At 43.3% G+C, this 22,219-nt stretch overlaps 1 protein-coding gene across 4 annotated transcripts; it reads right to left on the bottom strand.

Annotated features, from left to right (window-relative positions):
• Positions 1-919: 919 nt before the first annotated feature.
• fxr2 (FMR1 autosomal homolog 2) lies at positions 920-21,014 on the bottom strand. Of its 4 annotated transcripts, none has more exons than XM_082528194.1 (17): positions 20,279-21,014; positions 16,879-16,931; positions 13,230-13,323; positions 11,854-11,925; positions 10,595-10,743; positions 10,337-10,430; positions 9,171-9,287; positions 8,908-9,078; positions 7,740-7,818; positions 7,465-7,622; positions 6,957-7,043; positions 5,518-5,734; positions 5,206-5,385; positions 4,531-4,737; positions 4,320-4,424; positions 4,130-4,218; positions 920-3,640 (listed from the first exon to the last, which is right to left on the bottom strand). In XM_082528194.1, exons 1-17 carry the CDS (start codon positions 20,327-20,329, stop codon positions 3,530-3,532), a joined length of 2,034 nt encoding a protein of 677 aa, XP_082384320.1. In that variant the 5' UTR covers positions 20,330-21,014; the 3' UTR covers positions 920-3,529. The 4 variants fall into 4 exon arrangements, with proteins under 4 accessions (XP_082384320.1, XP_082384322.1, XP_082384321.1 ...); XM_082528196.1 differs by having other exon boundaries at positions 7,513-7,622; XM_082528195.1 differs by having other exon boundaries at positions 4,546-4,737; positions 20,279-21,012.
• Positions 21,015-22,219: the final 1,205 nt, after the last annotated feature.

Below are 22,219 nucleotides of genomic sequence, written 5' to 3'. Positions count from 1 at the left end.
AAGCAGCCATATTCTTGTATTATAGTACATTTCTCTCTTCTTGGTTTATTTCAAGCACTTTTAATCACACATTTGTCTCTTTTTGCTTTGAAATTTGATCAGCTGCGTTTTCATTTATAGCGATCTGCACTCATCCTTAAGATGGGCTGACCCGGTCACTAAAGAGGTGATGACTCACCATTTGTACGGGCAAATAGAAACTATGTTGCTGTAAATACCCCGCTGAATCACTACTGTGTAAAAGTACACGTTTTAAAGAGACATTTGATCAGATAGAGGGTGGGGTCTCATATCTGTATTAGACATTTAAAGTATTTTACTTTAATTATTCCATATCACAATAAGTCACCTTAACATGCTTTATATTGTAAAATAAAAAACTTAAAATATTACAGCAGACCACCCACTATGAGCAAGCACTTGGTGACAGTGGGGAGAAAAAACAAAAAACAAACTTTTTAACAGGAAGACGCCTGCAGGAGAAGACCAGGCTCAGAGAGGGTTGACTATCTGCCATGAACGGTTGGTAGAGTTGAACAAAGGTCTTAAATCCCTTTAAAAATCTGTTCTTTCAGGTGCAAAAATGGTTCTTTGAAAGATTTTCCTCACATCTAATTAACTGAAAAATTTTTAATGAAAAAGAGGGTAGGAGGGGGGGGTGTGAGATAATGGCCAACCAAATACTGGAAATAACAGACGATGCTTCTTTAAATTCAAAATAGGCTTGCTTAAAATAGCCTGGGACAAATTTAACACTGCAGTAGGAACAGTTATATCATCCATAATTTTTCTTTTTACAACTCAGAAGACACCATTGTGATCGTCCCCTAATTATTACACTGAAGTACACTCGCATCAACATAACATCCTAATCTAATGTGGTTTGTTTCGTATATGTTAAAAAGAAAAAAAAAATGTATACCAAACAATGAAAAGTCCTTTATTGCCATCAGAACATGAGTGAGAAAACCAGAGACAAAATCTGACAGAGTGAGGAGTCGACTGTACAACCAGCATCCACGCAGACGCACGTGCGCGCACGCACACACACACGCAGCAGTCTTTCAACAGGACGCGAGGGATACAGATACATTAGGGAATACAGTACTCACACAATGAGGTATAAAGGTAAACACAAACATACCACGCAAGGCTTCATCCTCCACTCGCACACATGCAACTGAACCAAGGTACAAATACTCAAGTGTTCGATCATCCTCTAAAAACACAACATACAGGTGAGCAGAAATGTAAAACAGCAGCATCTGGGTCATCTTGAGTCAACCACACTCCCATTCGTCTGTCTCTCAAAACCTTTGGTCATGTGGATGCTTGCTTGTCATGCACAATGTCGCCCTTTGTAATTTCACAATTTAACACTTTTGAAACTCTGAAAACTTGTAAGTAAAAGGAACCGGTCCCTTCCTGACTCGTACCCGCCAACAGAGTGTGTGTGGGGGGTTGGGGGTCTGGGCAGATATATAAGTATTGGAGGGGGAGAGAGAAAAAAAACAGAAAAATCAGTCACAAATAGTTCTTTTTCCTCTCTTCATGGTAGAGTTTCTACGTTAGTTGGACATTCAGTGTGTACATTAGCAGCAATTCTAGTGAATGAAACAATGGCTTTGTAAGTCAGATTAACAACACCCCTTTTTTCCTCATGCACAGGACAGGCACCACCTACTACTCGAATGGCCATGCAAGTTAGAAAAATAGACTGCAAACTCACAAGACAAGAGAAATCAAAGTTCATCTCCACAGAAGAGGTTGATTTCACTTCAGTTTTTTATTTCATATTTTCTACGATGTGGAAAGAGCAACAAAAAGAACTTGAGAGCGACAACCAAGACAACAGTAACAACATGAGCAGAGAGCCGCTGAGGTTTTCGAGTCCGTCTCTTACTCCGTATGCCGAAAACAAAGAAAACAAATAAAAAATTACCCCAAACCGCCAGGTACAAAAGACGGACAACCTCGCTCGCTCAGAGTTTTTGGGTCCTCTACTTTTGCACTACGCGGGCAACCACGCCGACCTGGTGTGTGTGTACCTGTAAATGTGGGCCTGTGTGTCGTGTGGCTCTCATGTCATTTTAAGCTGTCCCGTTCCCACAGTCTGCAGTCTCCAGGCTCTCCCCACCCCTTCCCACGTCACTAGCAGCACCCGTCCCAGAAAAGGTGGTCGCGCTCCCTCCCCCCTTTCGTGTGCGTCTGGAGCTGTGCACTGCAGTGGTTTTAATCAAGACACTAAGTGTGGCTGGAAGCTAGCGCCGCCGCCCCTCTGACACAGAAAGAGGCACGGTGTAGTTCTCTCTAAGTCGAAATCTTAACAGTTCAAGTGTGCGGTCGGTCTGGTCTCAGCCCATCCTGTTTGCGGGGCTGCACCGGGGTGCCGGCCCTGGAACAATTCCAAGGACCTGAAACAGGCGAGAGGAGGAAGAGACGCATGCCGTGACAACGCCCCTCGGGGCTACGTTAGGTTTTCCCCACGTCATCCGCTCTCAGTTTAAAATTTTTGTTGTTGCCAAATGTCTCAACTGTTCACACACAGACAGACACACGCGCCGACCCCGCTCCTCTTCCATTCCCCCACACTTACCTCCCCTAACGCCGTCCGTTCTACGCGGAATGAGAACAAGCGCCTTGAATTTCGCGTTTGGCACCAGATTGAATTTTCCTCACATCGGCCACCCACGCCATCTGTTTCTGCATCCTCTTTTTTTTGTTTTTGTTTTTCCTCATCACTCCCTCACAGATCTGTTCTCTCCTTCAAACCAAAAACAGAAAAAAAAAAAAAACCTGGAAGAAGAACTCATTTTCTTCCCCTCAAAAACAAACTTAATGGAAAAAAAAAAAAACAACTCAAGTTTTTTTTGTTTTTTTGTTTTATGTGTTTATATATATATATTTGTTTTTCAAATTCAAGGCACAATGTCTATCTGTATTCCAATCCGTCTTCACTCCCAGGTTCAGTGTGCGAACATGGCGTCACATGAGCCGGACTGTCTGCTCATACAGCTTTACATCTCTCCTGTGTGCACTTTAAACACCGTTATAAAGAGATGCGTCTGTTTTGGTTGAGAGAGCGACCGCCGAGTCGAAACCAGTGATAAACAATGAACAAAATTAACATTAACAGAAATAAAGACAAACAGTTCAAAACAAAAAACAAACAACAACAACAAAAAAAAAACAAAAACGTCTCGTCCTGTTTCTCGTGTTTCAGTATTTTTAAAAATCAAGTCATATCCACCAGCTCTTTTTTGGCAAGCTAGTTGTTTTTTTCCTCTTTTTTTTCTTTTAAATAAGCACTAAGTACTGATAGATAGGATAGCATACACCGTTAACGTGTGGTTTTAAGTAGATGCGTTTGTCGTTTTTTTGTACTTTTTCACTCTCGTAGTATGAACTCAGGTATTTTGTCAGGTACTTTTTCACTCATCTGTTTAAGGTTTAAGTTAATGCAAGCAGGGACAGAGTTTGCCATGGAGTCTTGCTCTAGACTTGGGTTCGCAAGGGTTCGCTCGTCTCTTTATGAGACCCCGTTGACCAAGGTCAGGGTCTCGCTGGGCGAGGTCAATCCTATGCTGGGGGAACGCTTCGAGGGCGTTCGCTCTTCCTTCTTGGCGGTGGTGCCGTTCTCCTGTGGGTGCAAAACGTAGATCAAAGTGAGAATTGTCACTGAGCTAAAGCTGAGATCACTGCCTTGTTTACCACAGAATTAGATCATTTTTCTGCAAGCAGGAGGGGAACACGGTGTAACTATGCTTTTTTAAGTACATAATAGCTGCCCTCACCCTGAGTGCTTCATCTCATGAACAAGCTAAAACTGCAGTAGCCCTTGTTCTGCTCTGCTGCCTTGGTGAACGTAGCGTTAAGAAAGAAAGGTGATAACCAATGCTGTGAGAGATTATCTCTGAGGGGCGTTTTAGTTTCTGTCATGGCAGCAAAAGCAAAGATAGCCTGGCTAAGTTCAGCCTGCTCTGTGAGAGGAACTGTCCCCTGGTGAATCAATCACCTCATTCACTTAGAATGAACGCAAATGACAAAATGAACTTCAAAATGTAGCCGATATATAACCGAAACATCGGGGGTGGGGGGGAATAGTGTCTGTGCATATGTCAGCTTGTACCTTGGGCTCAGGGGCAGCGTGGTTTTCCTTCTGGGGCAGGTTCTGTCTGCTCTGGGACTCGGCGCGGGATATGTAGTCAGCAACAGTCACTGGAAACATTGAAGTCTGTTAGCTAGAACAGCAGCTGGGGTGTGTTCATTCTGAAAGTGGAAAGTAAAATAGCTAAACTAGTAAAAGGACAGCAACTCACCACTTTCTGGCTGTCTGTCACGGCTGGTTGAACCTCCCTCTGGGCGGTTGCCACGGTTACGGCGGCGGCGGCTTCGGTTGCGGCGCTGAGGCCGGGCTTCTTCATCTAACAGTCAAATTAGAAAATGTAGATCATCTCCCTCCAAAAGTTTCGGATTTCTGCTCGACTAACCACGAACGCACGGCAACAAGTTTCAACAAGGAGAACGCACCACCGCAACTCTCACCTAGTCCGTTCTCACTCGGGCCGGCCTGGCTGTCCGACTCTGCAGCTGCGTCCATGACACTGGGCTCCTGGTCGTTCCGGCGGCGGCGGGATCGTCTGCGGCGGTCTCCCATGCCTTCACTGATGTCTGCGTCAGCCAGCTCTCCTTCACCCTCCAGCAGGGAGTATGGATTACTGTCTGGGTCCTTCAGTACTGTTCAGGTGACAAAACAATAGTTTAACACTTGTGTATCATTTCTTCCATTTAATGAGTGCAGTTTTAACATAACGACCTGCAGTAAACCTTTTCTGACTGAAGGATGAAGCTTAGAGGTTTTTCAGGTTTTTCCTCTTCACTTCATTAAGAGGACCACACCTTTCAGGCTCAATTACAAAAAACTGCTTGCCTGCTGCTTCTCGGAAAATCTTCAGTAGCTGCTTGCACCAAAAATACATTTGGTTTCTTAATCTTAAAGTTCTTATATAGACTGTTACTAAGGTGGATGTTCATGTTAAACTTAGCAGTCATAAATAAAGAAGTCAGCTCAAGTAAGCTGCAAGCTCGGGCAAGCTCAGGCTTCAGACAGCTGTAAAGAGAAGAAAATTGTTTCTCCCATTCTTTGTTATGATCTTTTGGGAGAAAAGAGATGCCATATGTGTCATTAGGTACAAAGAGGGTTACCTGAGCTGATTGAGTTCGAAGGCTTGGATCCTGGCCCTCCGCGACCTCGTCCTGAGTTGGATCCTCGGCCCCTACCACCCCGTCGGGATCCCCTCTCATCGTTGCCTATTCCACGGGGCCTCTGGTCTCGCTCGGTGAGGTCCTCTGGCTCAGAGGCATTGGACAGCTCAGAGTTTGTGCCTGCATTAGGTAGACAATCAAATAAAAAATTATTTTTAATTTATTTCATGACTGAATCTTATGTTGTACTATTACTGTATTGTATTATTACAACCGCACGTTAAAGTCAAATTTGAACTCTGTAACTCTCACCATATCCGGAGTACTGACTGTTGGAGGCCCTTCGCCCTCTGCCGCGGCCCCCGTAGGTTCGAGTGTGGAGTGAATTGGTGCTTTCATCTGTCAGGTAGCCTTTCTCTCGATCAACACCAGGGCCCCCGGTTCGGCCGGTAGGCGCGCGGTACCCAACCCCGATCTGACGGAGCTGCTCGTCAATCTGCAGGCGCTCAAGGCGCAGCTGCTCCACCTCCTACAGGTCGGGGACAAATCGCATTTAAGAGCCTGTTCCGCGAACAGAAAGGACTCAAGAGTACACTCACACAAGATTATTCTGTTGGGCCTAGAGCTCCCATCCGTTGTGGGCCTTGCTTTGCTTTGGTTCTCTTAATAAGCCTACTGCTGACCACTAGGTGGCAGCAATTGGTGAAGTTCAACCTGAGCATTCTCACAGAACACCCACTTGTGTTCACCTAGTGATTTTTAACAGATGGACCGGCTGACTGCGATAAACATTAATTCATAGTCGAGGGTTGAACAAGCAGCTGTATCTGTCACACAGACACAGGCATGCCTGCCATCAATTACAGTCTCTTTTTTTTTAAGCAAACTGCTGCCTTTACACTTTTAGAAATGCACCCCCCCCCCCTTTACTAAATCTCTAAAGGATAACAAAGAGCTCCACAGTCTGCTTGCTCACATGTTCTCAGTCAGTTCAAGTCACAGATGCTGAGTGGTTCTGCAGAGATTGTCCAGTTGGTTGGATCTCTGTATCATCTTGCTGGAGAGGATACCACATAAGCAACAGCCAATAAACCGATAACCTCTCCCACAGCCCTCTAATAAAACAACTTGACAGCAGGGATAAACTTAAAGGTATCAGTTTATCAAATTTGATGACACCTTCAATAAATTAAAAGCTTTTTTTTTTTTTTTTTTTTAAATAGTAGATGAGTGGGCAGTGGTGACTAATGGCAGTTTAGAAGTGGGTGATCTAGAGGAGGATTTAGTGGGGAGAAAGGTCTCAGTTCACGGTGTGACAGCTGTCTCCACCAATGACAGCTGAACCTCAAGGGAAGTGTGAAGGAAGGGAGGGGCGACAGGAGGGGGTCTGATGTTATTTTTGAACACTGAGGGTCCAGATAGCTGGTAATCTATACTCAGGCATACTCTCCACCCCATCCCGTAGAGAGGAGCTATTTATAAAAGCACATGAGGTAAGGGCAAAATAAGGAGCTCTCAGCAGCTTTCCTCATGTGGAGCTGGAAAGTCGAGAGACAGGTGACCGATACACACCTGCTCCACGTTCCCAAAGAAGAAGAAATAATTGTTGTGGGATGAACACATGTATTCAAATAAAGTCGAGGTGGCAGAGACAGAAAATACGCTGTTTTTATCTTTTTCTGTCACAAAAAAAAGACAAAAAACAAAAAGCAGTGGTGCCATCTACTGGTAAAAATGGAAGACTGACAAACCTGGAGATAGGACACGTGGTACTCCAACAGAGCCTGAGCGTTGCTGATGTTCTCCTTGGTTCCCACAAACACAAAGGGAACCATGCCCTGAAACAACAGCAGAGAGTGGGGGAGGAATTAAAAGCTGAAGGTCTTTTTTTTTTTTTTTTTTTTTAAAGAAAGGAAACAGATAATCATCAGTTTAAACAATGAGCAACTATATACTTAAATTGCACACTCAACAGGAGCATACCAACCCATCAGACCACAGTTGGCTAACCAGCCCAGTATAACATATATGCTGTGCAGTGGGCTGTGTGTGGAAAGCAAAGCAAACTCTGTGACAAAACAAGATACAAAGCAGCAGCAGAACGAACAGAGTCAAAGCAGACAGCACATGGGACGCTTGCACGCTGCTGCAGTTAAGTAGCTTTTCTGATTGGAGAGACGAGGGAAGATGGATGGTGGAGGGGGGAGGGTTGGGGAGGTTATAGGAGGGTCTGGGAGAGCAGCCGATCGGTCCATTCACCTCTTTGCTGCTGGCAGTGTCGTCCCTGCCAGCCCCCTGCCTGCCTACCTCCTCGCGGGGAAGCTTTTTGTCGTTGTCTCCCTCGATCCTGACACGGACCACGCCCGACTTGTCCACAATCTCCTGGATGACTTTGCCGTTTTTGCCGATGACTTTGCCTGCGCAACGGGGAAAGCGGAAAGGGTGAAAGAATGTTCCAATCAGGAATATGGTGTGGTGATGAAGCAGAATGTCAGCAGCAAAATGAACTCAGGAATGTTATGTTGTTCACTCACCTACAAGGTTCCTGGGTACCTGAAAGTAGTCTTCCTTGAACTCGAGATACTCTCTGGCCTGCTTCACTGCCTCTGGGGTCTGTAACAACACAAACAATGCAGTGTACGGCACATAAGAACCAAAATGAAAGTATGCACAGCAAAAAGTTTTTATTCCGTTTCAGTGCATTATTCTGCACTAAAAAAGAACCGTGGCCCTTATGAAGTTTCAATTTTATTTATACAGCACTAAATCCCATCAACAGGTGTCTCTACCTTACAGTAATACAGAGAAAAATCCCACGAATCAAATGACTCCTTTTCAACAACCACTTGGCAACAGTGGGAAGGAAAAACTCCCTTTTAACAGGAAGAACCCTCCTACAGAACCAGGCTCAGAGAGGTGCAGCATTCTACTGTGACCGGTTGAATGTCGGGGGGGAAGACGGACACACTGTGGAAGCAGTGCTGCTCTAGCCAGGACTCTGACAGCTTTGCTCAGACTCGGATGTTTGCAGTACTTCTGCATTTATCCGTTCGTTGTAAGCTAGCGAGTTCTCATTAACTTCTGCCTGCTGTGCTGCCCTCTCTCATTCAATAACAGCCACATGCACAAGTCTAGTGACCAAATATACAATCTAAAAAGTTAGTGCTTAATGCAACTCTCACATTAATTAGATAAAGTAATTAAAATCTGTTTCATTATTATTATGCATGTTTTTAAATTATTATCTCCAGTGACTTCTGGGGCAGGCGGGGGTGACCAAAGTCCAAATCTGAACACAGACTTTGACAAGCAGGCAGTTTAGTTTCTCTGCATTTCTACGCACTGGCAAAAACTGTGAAGAGTCAATATTCTCAATCCATCACTCATAATCTTATGTTTTAAGACATCCCTACATCCAATAAATCACCTCATGTCGCTAATTAGCCTATAATTGCCATCTCACACTGGCAACAGCCTGAATGGATCAACTGAATTGTTATTCCATTGATCCAATCAGGATTAAAGTTTTAAAATAGTAAAAGAGAACCAAACAAATGTTATGGTTTCAGTGCTTCAGATGATATTTGCCCACCTACATTCACTAACAGTGAACTGTCAGTGCTGTATGTAAAAAAGGATCATTTGTTTTCTCCTGCTTGCTTCTCCAAAAACAGCAGCAGAAAGCCTCCTTAACCAGCGTACCTCTCCATAGATCCTGAACGTGCAGCTTTCCTCCTCCAGCTCGATCGCTGTAACACCAGGCACCTTCCTCGCTTGCTGGATGTTGGCACCGTGGGAGCCGATGGCGAGGCCCATCAGGTCCTCCCTGACCCTCACCTCCTCTTGGTACGCCGATGCTAACTGCTTACTTGTCTAGGAAAGGGGAAACGCAAGGTTGCTTGCCAAGATGCATGGCTAGGATTTAAATGATCAGGGAGACACATGTAGTTGACAGAATGTATTACCTCCAAATGTTTGGTGGCTTCTTCATTGCGGGACATTAGCATAAGCTTGGTACGGATGCTCCGGAAATGCATGTCGCTCAGAAGAGCTGCACGCTTTACTGTGGTTTCATTTGTGGACTGAAGACACAACATAAGACACACAAGGCAACAAAGGTTCAGAATCAGGTAAACTAATACAACAAAAGCCATAACCGACTCGTAAAGACGATCCAGACAGAACAGACATTCAATGCCCAGAGCAAGAAATGCTTTGAAAAACATGTTCCTAAACCACAACAGACAGTCATCCGGGATGTGTAGGGCATGAACCCCTTATTAGAGAGCCCTGAACTGAAATTTGGGTTAATTCTACAGCGGTAAAAGATGGTGGTAGAAGTCAAACTTTAAGGAGAGGGAAATTAAAAAAAGGTTTTTAAAAGTTTATTTTGGGCCAAAGGCTTCACATTTTTAAGTGGCTTTTATCAGAGTTCTCTAGCAGGCCCATAGATGTTTTTTTAATTGAGATAATGCTTTAAAATAACTGCCCAAATAAAGCATTGCAGAACGGCTGCTGTGTGGCCAGACTTTTTTCTGGTAAAGTTATTCAGCTCTAGCAAATTTATAAGACTTAAGGTCTTCGCAATTTACGATTCACACTTCTCTTTATTGACCACAATCCAAAGCACTGCTAAAATGCTCTTTCTGGAGCTGAAATGTAAACTCTTTGCCATCACTATGACACAGTTGTAGTTGAATTATTCCATGATTCAAATATCCCTACGCTGGGCCCAAACATCCAGGAGTTTGGATTTTAAGATGTTTTTAAAAGTTAGTCATCTAGTGAGCTCGACTTAAAACTGTTTACTTTCAGGGGATCGCTTATATTTCTTAAATTAAATTAGCAGAAGTATACAGTCCTATAGCCTTTACAAACATTTGTGAATGAATGTCTACACACTCAGTCACAAAGTAGCAGTGTGTGTATACGGTACAGTACTTTTGTGCATATAATGTTAGCAGCATTATCTGGATTCACATCTCTTCGTCTGTCTGCCTTCCCTGATGTTCACATTTGCGAGTGAGATTTTTTGCTGCTGCTTTGCATCATTCCTTCACGTGATGACATAAAACAAGGCCATTAACTTGATCAGGAGGCGTCTGCTGAAGTGTGTGTTCAGAGTACTAACCAGCACGATGAGCTCATGTGTTTGGGCACTGTAGAAGATGCAGTTGGCTCCGATTGCTTTCCTGAAGTCTTTGTGAATGTTGTCGTTTGCACAGCTGTCGATAAAACAATCCAGAGCAGGGTCGATCTCGTTATTCGTTTGGCAGCACCGAATCATCATTACACGCATGATTGCTGACAACATATGAGAACTCTAAGGGAGCAAAGTGCTTGGATGTGTAGAGGCATGAGTGAGGGGTTGTTTATATGCAGGACTCACATGTCCCTCAGGTCTTCTGGGACGGGGATGGGGATCTTGTGGAAGGTGTTTCGAGAGGCAGGGCTGTTGGGGTTTAGAGGCCTGATGCGCTCTGACGTGACTATCTCGTTGTACGTGGCGTCGCACGCCGCATATTCGATCACATAGAACTGAAAACAACACGGGAGATACAGATTTTTAATAAAGTAGACAAAAACACAGATATATAAAGCTCCGATGGAGTCAAAGATGTCTCGAGATGCACCTCTGCGTCTTGCTGCTAATAAAACTACACTCTGTTGCTACTTTCTTCTATTTCATATACATAAAATCAAGTGAAAGAAGATGCATGAGAGTAAAGATACAGAAAAACACGACAAGTAGTGCAGAAAAAGTGCAGCAGCAAGACCAACACTGCACACTCCACGCTCAAAGGACTGAATTAAAGCCATCAGTCAATGCTAGACATTCCTGCAGGCTCTTATCAGACTGCTCCAAATAACAGCACTACAGCAGCAGCAGCAGCTCCCTTGGCACATTAGCCCTGCATAGCTGTCCTTTCCATATCCCACTGACCCACTATTCAACCTGCAGCTGGTGCCTGAGAGTCAGAGCTCCTTGTAATTATCTGAAAAATTTTAAAAAGACTGGTCCCGTGCAAATCCACTTTGACACAATAGGTCAGGGTGCAGAAGACACACAGAGTGAACGGGACAGGTAATTTGAATGTACAATGTCAGAGTTGATTAGGACAAACTCTTTGGGCCCATTACCCAGCAGCACTTCTTACTACTGGCCTATATTTATTTTACACACAGCATACTGCAGTACTCAGAGCTCCATAAAGACTTACTGGCAGTACAGCCAGAGGCAAAGTGAAAGACGACTGCTTACTGATTAATAAACAGAGAGGAAGCTGACCTAGGTGGATTCTATCACCGCTGCGTGATATCGTCTTCTCAATTATGATAGTTCCTTTCAGCTGAACAGCTCAGTGAAAGCCTCAGGAACTTAGAAACAGGAAGTAACTATTGAGTTTTCAACATATCCACAAAACAAAGATTAGGCTGGATTAAAAGAACAACTGTGTATTAAAATGTACTGAAGTGTTGTCTAATGATGGGCAGACGTTCAAACAGGGCTTGAAACGCAAAGGTAGAGGATGTTATACATACTAGTCACTCTTGCTTTATTATATAAGAGCAGGAAATATAATTTCAGTTTGTGTGTTTACCCACTTATCTCACTTGTTCAAAGATTTACTCTCAGCAAACACTTACTTCTCCCTTCATCATTCTGACCCGCGCCAGCCACCAGCCGCATGGCTCCTGTTCGTTGGCCCTGGAGTAAACCTGGAGAGACAGCGAATAAAAGCTGAACCACAGACAAAAGACAGAAACACGCTCATCCACTTTAAAAAAAAAAAAAAAAAGACTAAAAATCAAATAAATAAATAAAAAGCATCACCTTGAAAAGAGAGAATGAAGCTGTTTGACTTTGAATGGGACTAATTTAACCCAAGACACCTCAGGTATTAGTTTAGTGGTTAGTAAAAACTTAACGAAACACTTGTATGAACAGCTCCCACTAATATTATGTGGATTCCACATCTATAACTCCCATAGTCCCAACTTTAAAAGATTTTTGGCACACCTTAAAAAACCGTTGCAACGAGACATTTCTGGTACTTTTTATCTAGAGCCACGTGTCCTTAAACTTGCATTTCCATGAAAACAAAAACAAAACTCTTAATGCTAAATAGATGCAGATGAGAGGTCTCCACGACTGGGACGTGTTTCAGTTATGGAGACATCTCAAAACAATCGAATGCAACACTTAAATGATCTGCGGGGTCCTCAGATCTCAGTCAGGATTGTTAAACTCACATTAGTGACAAAAATTCTAATTTAACTATGTCACTCTGTAAAAAGCGTGTGGGCTGGATCTATGCTATCGTTTTAGAAATGCTTTTTAAGTCCTTCGTAAAAGACTGCAGACCAAACCATGTTTATAAAAGCCTGAACACAACACATTTAAACAGTTACTTGATGGATAAGCACATATTCAACAGTCCAATAAACTCTGCCACACAGTATTTGATGCTTTTTATACAACTTCCTGTTTGTTACTGTTAAATGATTCCAGCTAGCGGATTAACTTTGGAAGGAACTGCTTCTTTCATTGGCTGTTAGAGAAACGGTCAAAAACACGTTTATTGGGTCTGAATACAACATCACCCACAGCAATAGAAACACATATGCACACATTTTATATACAATGTGTTTTAGATGTGACCTGTAACGTATTTAATCATTATATCAAGATCCATGATTCAAACTTCAGGCTTTTTAAATGAGCCTCAGGAACTCAGGTCATGTCTGAAATCACTGGGTGTATAGCAGACTATGTGATAATATACATCACATAACATAAACTGTAAGTACTTCCAATTAATAATGTGGAAAAAAGTATATGTGATCTAAAATGTGTACCTATCAAAGACTTCAGAATTTTCCAGGATTTTTGAAACGACAGGTGAAAAGTATCGGCGAATAATTATCTGACTGTCGGAGTGAAAAACAAGGCCTTGAGACATAATGTCGGAAAATTTATGTGTATGAGCTGAGTCAGACATATGCAAAGAGCCAGGCCTCACCTCCACCTCCTCTCCTTCACCAATTTCCTTGTGATAGTCGGCTGGAGGAGGCAACCGCACGTCACTGAAGGGCAACTGTCTCTCTGGCTGCCAGCTGTGGAGGAGACAAAACACTTGTCAACCTACCGACAATCACAGGTAAATGAAACGCTGTTGGCTGAAGCTCTTCTAAGTCACGTCACACTCGGATTGTAATGGTATGGGTACGTATTACCCACTCACTGCTGTGTAGCACATTTACAGACATAATAACAATAACAGTTTTAAAGGTTCATTAGGTTTAATGAGGAAGCCCAGGGACCGTGGCTGGTCAGTAAGTGGAAAGGTTGTCATTTTACACTCAACAAGAATTTAAAAATGACTCAGAAGCAGAAAAGTGAAAGACTTGCAAAACCTAAAGCTTGAGATTAATATACAGTATATAGCAGCTCATTCAGTTTGATCTCTCAACTAAGTTTTTATAGGACTTTTCTTTTGAGAGCTTCCATCCTCCTTTGTGTTTTGTTTTGGTTTTTGTGGGTGGAGCTTTATTATGTGGTGTGGGTGGAGCTTTTATTATAGAAAGTAGCAACAATGCTTTAACATCGATAACAAAACAAACCAAAGGCATACAAATATCCTGATGTTTAAATTTTTATCCTCTACAGTCACCCCAGGACAAAGAGTATCAAGACTTGTTGTTCGTGTTTGTGTAATAGAACAACATAAGCACAAAATCCAGCTGTACTATACTTGAGCTACAACAAACCAACCAAACCACACTCACCAGCCACTCTCTTTGATACACCTTGCTAATATTGGGTTAGACTCCCTGACACAAGGCAGGATGGGATCCATCCTTTTGTTTATGCCCTACCAAATCCAAGACTCCTCAGTCTTGGACTCCTCCGCAGTGATTTTCCAATTTTCTCTAATCTGCCATCGGTCAGCCTGTGCTAACTGCAGCCTCAGTTTCCTGTTCTTAGCTGGCAGGAGATGCACCTGGTGTGGTCTTCTGCTGCTGTAGCCTGTGTGCTTCAAGGTTCATCAGGTTATGCATACCTTGCTTGAACAAGCAGTTATTACTAGTTACTGTTGCCATTCTATTGTTGTGTAACACTCTGGCCATCGTCTTCTGATTTCAACAAAGCATTTTCACCCAAAGGCCTCTTGCACCGGGACGAGCAGGGCGAATGGCCGGATTTGAGTCTGACCCGTGGCCCTTTGCCACATGTCTTCCCCTTTCTCCTCCCCCTCCCTCCCTCCCTCCCTCCGCTTTCCTGTCACTCTTCACTGCGTTGTGCAGTAAGGCTGAAAAAGGCCACACACAAAAAAAACAAAACAAAACAAAAACCTCTTGCATTGGGTCACTGAATATTTACTTTTTCTGACCAGTCTCTGTAAAGCCTAGAGATGGCTGTGAGGAATATACCAGTAGATGAGCAGTTTGTGAAACGCTCAGAACAGCCCATCCAGCACAAACCATGTTAAAAATCACTTAAATCACCTTTCATCTCCCATTCAAACGCTCGAACTTCACCAGGTTACCTGACAAAGTCTAAATGCCTATATAAATTTACTTGCTGCCATGTAATTGACCAATTAGATATCTGTTAATGAGGAGCTGAAGAGATGCATCTAACAGAGTGGTTGGTTACTGTACAAAATGCTGATGCTTCCATACACTGATAGAATAACTGTGCACGTGTCCTTGCTTACGCAGGTTCTCGCCGGGAGATCCCTTTTTTCACACCATTGGAAATAAAAACAGAGTTAATGTTGCACGTGTCAGATCAGGAACTCTGGCAAGAGGCTTATCAAGCACTTCACTTCCTGGTTAAATAACGTTTTTAAAAAAATAATAGTCTATTTCATCTTTATCAACTGCACAATTGATTTTGCCTTTATGTGTGATAAACAGAGAAACAAATATTCATTCAGTCCAGTCCATTGAAAGGCTTGCAGCTGTGAACGCCACTCTATTAAAGCAGAATCCTTTCAGATTAAGAAAGGTTAGAGTCCAGATTTTTGTAAGGATTTCAGTTATTCTAAATTCAATTAAAAATAACCTCACTTTCTTTGAGTTAGAGGCATAGGGTATTTAACTTGTGTGGTTCACTCGTTGGCTTGGAACATCTCGAACTGGTAACCTGCACAGAATTTCGCTACCTTGGCTCTCAAGATGCCAAAACAAAGAAGTTATCTGAAAGCCGCTGGTTTATAAAGCCTTGATGGGTTGACGGCTAAAGCTTGACTTAAGACTACTTCCCATCCTTAAGTTGTGGTGGAGGGTTAATGGTACAGGTTACGACGTAGATCTGACGCAGACGTATAATTCACATGTAAGGAACATTTCAGTTGCTACATTATGAACCATACAGACTCTGCAGGTCATCGAGGGCCAGTTTCATTTATGCTCAGTCAAAATTAAACATGGAGATGCAATGTTTAGTTTTTATGCCGAACAAATTATCAATGAACTCCCAGAAACTGCAAACTGCTGCAACTCAGACCTTTCAAATTAAGCCTGAGGCACTTTGTTTACCACTATTAAATAAATTAATAACTAACTTCTTAAACTGTGCTTTACCTTTACTCCTTTTCTAATTGTTTTATTGGTTAAATTTAAACCATAAATTTAATTATAAGTGCCCTTACACCGTCTCATGCTTCTCAACTTAGCTCATAGACTGTTACATTTTATGAAGTACTTCTGATTGCCTTGGGGTTCAAATGTGTAGTAAACTTAAACTTGAAACACTTGGTTGAATAGTTTGATATTTTCATCAGTTTTGCCTCCCCATTCATTCTGTTGGTAGATAGCAGACAGCAAAGTGCATCTGCCTTAAGCAACCAAGTCACGATTTTCAGTGCAAATTTAAATCAGTCAACATCAGAACAAAAAATATTTTCCACTAACCAAGTCTTAATTCTTTTTAAGACCTTTGATGGATTTACGTAAGACCTTTTGCTTCTATTAAAGATTTATTTTTAGATTGATGAATTCAATGCCTTTTAGAATAAGGATGAGTAGAGACCCTTCAAAATGAGTCATCCTTTTTTAACATTTATATTCTAATCACAAACAACAGAAAATAACATTTATTAAAAAAAAAAAAAAAAAAAATTTATTCCGGGCTTCTCATTGATTTTCTTTCACAACCAAATTGTGGTGACCCCAAATGGGTCTCATCTTTCACTATAGACCAAAAACATGTACAGTTCATTCACCATCTTATACAACCAGCTGCTCCAACAACTACGTGTGCTAAGGGAAAGTAAAAGGAGAAGGAAGGATGGATCCCAAAAATGACACAGGCCACCCTGTTGCCACCCCTCCCGAAGCGCATACCATGGGTCACTATTTTTAGGAGCTCCCTGATCTACACGCTGAGCCAAGTAGATAAAGAGGGACGAGTTGGGTGGTGGAGGGGTGGTAGAAGGGGACAGTAGGTGGGGCTTGGAATATAGGAAAGCATGCCACCAGGGTGGTGGTGCGAGAGGTGGGGGTTAGAGCAGGAGGTGAAAAAACTGTTAGAGACATGTATGGACAGCTGCATGCCAAACACAGGTGCTGAACAGGACAATTTTTGATGCCTTGCAACATCCTAAACCAGGCATACTGCAGCTAAGGCTAAACAGGAGAGGTGCACAGGAAGAGCATACTTACTTGTTTTCAAACACAATTGTGAGCGAGTCTTCGTGGACATCTTTGATATAACCCTAAAAGACAAAAGAGAGAATTTTTATTCCCATGAATGCACAACAGAAAGACAGATGGGTGGGGCTGTGAGCATTTGATTTTTTTTTTTGTGTACATGTAAACAACACAGGCGGCTGTGAGCAATGTTAGACTGATACTGTGACTAGAAATACAAAAGGGAAAAAAAAAGCGCATCTTGGGCTTTTTTAGAAGCCAAGACATCACATCGCTGACACAATTCTCTGGCTGTGAATTCTGTGTTGGATAAAGTGACGAGGAACACTGACTCCTCCTGACAGCACAGACAGCCGGGAAATCTCTCACACACACGCTCACTCCCTCTCTCTCACACATACACACACACACACACACACACACACACACACACACACACACACACACACACACACACACACACACACACACACACACACACACACGCAAACAACAACAGAATTAAAATCCAGAAGCGAGCCCTCTTCACTGTGTGTTTGTGTGGGAGATTTAAAGACAACAATTTTACACAGGACTGTTCAAATGAGTGCGTGTACAGGCATCCGGGCCAGCCTATAGGGGACAATCATTTGCCTGCCCATTACGAGAGATCACTTTAACCTACTACTCGTCCATCATGGCTGTCCACAGATCTGTCTCAGCATGCCATAAATTTTAAGCAACCTACTCCCCATTTGTGGTGTGGGTGTGTCACGTCTCTCGGTGTGACACGACCATATATGGGACAGAGGGGTTGTACAAGTATTCTTGATGGTTTGTACTGTAGGGGGTGGGGATTCACCTGCTGGAAAGATGCTAATGTTGACCTGAACCTGGATAAAATAAATGTTTAGACACGAGGGAGATCCTGATGCTCCAAAATACTGAGGTATAAATTTATACCGCAGTATTTTGTTTCTCATTGATTATGAATTAAAAACAAAAATACCTATCAAAAAAAACCTAATTTAAGTATAAATTACAAGATTCATTTTTATTTCAAAGTTTGCCTTCGATCCTTTCTGTTTCAACTTTCCCTACAGCTAGATGGTCAGGTCACTGTTGCAGCAGTTTGATGTCATCCGGCTACAGGACAAAATCCAAGCCTGCTGACTTAGACTGCAGCAAACGGTGACATAGTTCTGGTTCTGGTGTTGGAGGGGCATCTTTCACCAGTACCTGCTACACTGTAGCTCATCAAGGCTGCAGAGCAGAAATTAAGTCTGTACCTTCAATCCAAGACGACACAGCTGTGGTCTAGCCGCAAGATAAGACAATTACTGGAGATGCAACTGATTTGTGCTCCATTATTTACTGTCACAAAGTATGTATAGCATTAATTATTAAATAATTTAACAAAGTGTGGGTGTGCGCCCTGGGTACGGAAATGCTGAGAACACATAAGCTCCACACGGGAATCATGATACAGGAAGACAGAAACATGATACCACATTAAAAGTTTTCTAAAGCCACTTTGGTTTTGGTTGCATAGATGTCACACCATTTTTATTTTTTTGCAGTCTACTCTCAGATATTAATGCTAACCACCACTGCCTCAGTTTTGAGAAGGTCCTGGTTAGCATTCACACCATCCATCCCTCTATACTATACGTCATCGCAGGGTTCCAGCTTCAGAGCAGATTGGCCTTTATCACAGAAGTCAGCAATGCCAACCGATCGGAGTTACAAAGTAATCACCCTTCAGTTTCCACAGATCACATGTGGTGAGACAGCTGTGTGCATGCCCTGTCAAGTTAACTGCCCCTTACACAAGGCACTGCTAGGTTTGTACTACAGTTGCCCGTGTCCACACTTCAGCCTTAGGCCAGCACACACATGTGGTCACTAAGATCATTTGGAGAAAAGATGCCAGGTCTGCAATATTCCTCTCACAGATTTTTCAATATAACCAGCCACTGATCAGACTGGGCTTATAATAAAATATAAATAGATGAAAAGAAGGCAGTTTAATGCACAAGCTTCAGTGACATAGAGAAAAAAGGGAATGTCACAATGTTTAAAAATTAGTCTTCTCAGTTTTCCCATTGTGTTTTCTGCTGCAAAAGAAACCATATAGAGTGCCACTTTCCTGACACTTTAATAAACACGATGCCCATTCATAGCTCAACAGAAAACAAAGTGGTAACGGGGTGAATGGTGGTGGAATTGAATAAAATCCTTTTATACCCATGTGCCAATCACGACAGGAAAGGAGGAAAGTAGCAAAGCTTTCACCCCACTCACCTCCATCAAGGGCAAAAATATACACTAAAGAGAATCGCAGCTATGTGTCAATGACATCGGCCAAAAGAGCTGTGAAATAATGGACACAGCAGAGTTTCGTGGAAAGTGTTTGACGCCAGAGCCAAACTGTCACCCCGTAAACCAGAACAACAGGTGAGGCAGCATGAGGAGGGTAAATATAGGGTCATCACTAACCCACCATGTGCTCCACCGGCCAGCTGAAAGGTTGAGGAAAAAAAAGACTGAAGACGCAGGCAAAGAAATGGGCTATCTAAAAAGCTGAATCAAAGATGTTCTCTAAAACTAGACAGAGTTGGTGAGGGTGAGTAGGGTTTATTTCCCTATCCCCCAAAACGGTTTAGTGTCTCCTCAGTCTGAAGCTGCCCCTTAAACCTTACAATCTCTCGCAGAACCAAACCTGTGAGCCTGACCACTTAAGACATCTGAGAAAAAAAACAAACCAAAACATGCTTGATAGTATAGTTTGGCTGCCATCTTAATGTTACGTCGTAAACAAGCTGTGACACAGCAACAACAAAGACCTGAAGTCACGTGTCTGCATGTGAAAGTGATCTTTCTGTTTAAAATCAGGCAGAATTGAAACCAAAAGCGTCAGTCAGGGCAATAAACATGAGACACGCGGTACAGCGCTGTAGCTGAAACCTGGGCTGGGCTACAAAGCAATTATGAAGAATGTGAGCTTTGATGTAGCATCACATCACACTTGCACGTAGGAGCTGCACAACAGCTGTCTGATCAGCAGCTCGCTGCCCTTTTTAAATGTTTCCATCCAGGGTTTCATTAGCGGACCTGCCGTGTGTCGCTTCAAAACTGTTTACAGCGTGTTTTCACGCTGACATGTGATAAAAGAAAATGAACACACATAGGCCATGCATGGTGATGTCAAGTGTGCCTAGCCTAACTGCTAGCTACGGCTAGCTGCCTACACCACAATGGCCAGCCCTAATTGAACGCAAAACCATCCCTGTTCGTCAGGAGTGGACCCACGCTAGCATTAGCAGAGTACCAGTTAGCGAGAGCTGAGCTCAGAAGAGCGAAACCTAACGTTTTGAGAAGGAAACAAAACTTTAACTGGGACAGCTAGAAACTACGTTTGTAACCTGGTTACCTTGTAGAAGGCCCCGTTCGAGCCGCGAACTTCCACGGCCAGCCCGTCCATACTTGTCGGTAGATCCCCACGGCTGTGCTTGTCTGTAGCCGCTGTGACTCCCTGCGAGTCCGGTAGCGTTACCACCCCCAGCTTCGCCGGCCCCTCGCCGCTACCCGGCCGCTTGTGGATTTCCAGTGTTTCGGGTGGAGGAAGAGGGGCAGAGGTGATGGGGTTGGGTGTGATGGTGTCAACTAATGCAACGCAGACGCCGTCTCCAGCACCAGTGAGGAGGAACCGCTCTCTGTTTTTGTCTCAGTGTCGGATTTGATTGCCGCGACCTAAAAGGGACCGCCACGAGCGATGGCGAGGTCTCGACGTGCGCGAGGAGAAACGAGCTAATGATGCTACCGCTGAGGATGCTAGCTGATGGGCAATTAGCTGGGAGGCTAGCTATCAACACCTTGATCCCGTCTGTTTTCAGGGATGCTAGTAGGCTAACATTTGATAGCCCGGCTGCGTTTGCCTGGCTGTGCGTGTGGCGCAGTCGCTGCGTTGAAAAGATTCTTTTCACAGAAGTCGTCACCGGGGGTCGCTTCTTCGGTCTATGGTGTAATTTTTCAGCGGCGTTTCTTTCCCAAAAAAAGCATTCGTGATGCACTAGCGCCCGGCGATTCCTTACTCCAACTACCCGTTCCCTCAACACACACACACGCCGATAGAGTGAATCAGAGAGGGACTGAATGACCTCGAACACCCCACCCCTCTACACGCAGACCCACCTACCGGGAAGTCCAACGTTATAATTGGCCGAAGTAGCTGTCGGTTAGCTTTAGCTTTCATTAATTGGTCAAGCGAATAAGGGCTGGTCTATAAGCGCAACCAATCACACCCATAGAGTCGCATCCCAGCACAATCCATTGGTTTTATCCCTTGTCAGTTACAATTTTACTCGAATTGACTGGCTCCCATGTCTAAATTTGCCCACTCATTGATGAGTGAGGACCACTAGTTATTGTGTAAACAGCAGTAGAGTGAAGTTACTATTTGTGGACCATTCAAAGTTACATTACTCTGTTGAAACAGCCACATTGAGACTGGAAACGCAAACCTTTCCGTCCAGTGGAGATCCACAAAGTTTAAAGCTGGCTAACGCTTACTGGGAGAGACGTACACGCAGTGTTGGCAAATCTTAGGTAAGAAATCCTTCACTGAGAAGACCAGATATGGACAGGGACTGTTGCGAGGAAACAGCTGCGAGAAGCAAACATGAGAAGTCAGAGTTCATGTGGAAAAGACACTCTACAAGAATACCAGTATTGTGCAGCCCCATATGTACATATAATATGTATGGAAGAGAAACTGATAAATACAGGGGCTGATGTAGCCTGTAAAGACTTGACAGGCCCAATAAAAGAATAAATAAATAATCTACTTTAACAATGATGAACATACTGGGTTTTATTGCCTGTAAATAAACAGGGCAGTGTGCGCCATAGTCCTGCCAATCACCCCCTGCTAGTAATGTTCTGCTTGACATGTAGAAGGATATTTCCACGTCTTTGAATCCATTTTCTTTGCTGTATAATCAAAAACAGAAAAAGCAAGCAGGAGAAATCCCACAGCCAAAAATCCCCCAAATTTAGTGGAATGTAAAAACTTGATTGTCATTTATTAAAGCACAACGAGACATCTGCTTCTAATATCATATCTCCTTGGAGGTTCAAAGCGATGTTAGTTCCGCTGCCAGCAACCGCCGTGGTGCGAGGTGATCATACAAGCCCAGGGCACGAAAACAAAATCATCTTAAGGACGAGGAGACTGACAGTCAGCATGAAAACACGAGAGCCCCATCTCTGTCCAATGAACACCCTCTCCACCTAACTTGCAGCACATAGTTGATCATATATAATTTGACCATATACACATAATTTGAGTCATTTATTGATTTTACTCCCCAAC

This window comes from Aulonocara stuartgranti (assembly GCF_965226115.1).
Source record: "Aulonocara stuartgranti genome assembly, chromosome: 3".
In the NCBI taxonomy this organism is placed as follows: domain Eukaryota; kingdom Metazoa; phylum Chordata; class Actinopteri; order Cichliformes; family Cichlidae; genus Aulonocara; species Aulonocara stuartgranti.
The sequence above is the reverse complement of the archived record's forward strand: the minus strand, read 5'-3'. Positions and strand labels throughout refer to the sequence as shown.

Excerpts from the sequence above, each read along its gene's own strand:
- fxr2 (XM_082528194.1), bottom strand. The coding sequence starts at position 20,329 with ATGGACGGGCTGGCCGTGGAAGTTCGCGGCTCGAACGGGGCCTTCTAC. Across the intron at positions 9,079-9,170 it reads AAGCCACCAAACATTTGGAG|ACAAGTAAGCAGTTAGCATC; the intron begins GTAATACATTCT and ends CCCCTTTCCTAG. Across the intron at positions 4,219-4,319 it reads TGACAGACAGCCAGAAAGTG|TGACTGTTGCTGACTACATA; the intron begins GTGAGTTGCTGT and ends CAATGTTTCCAG.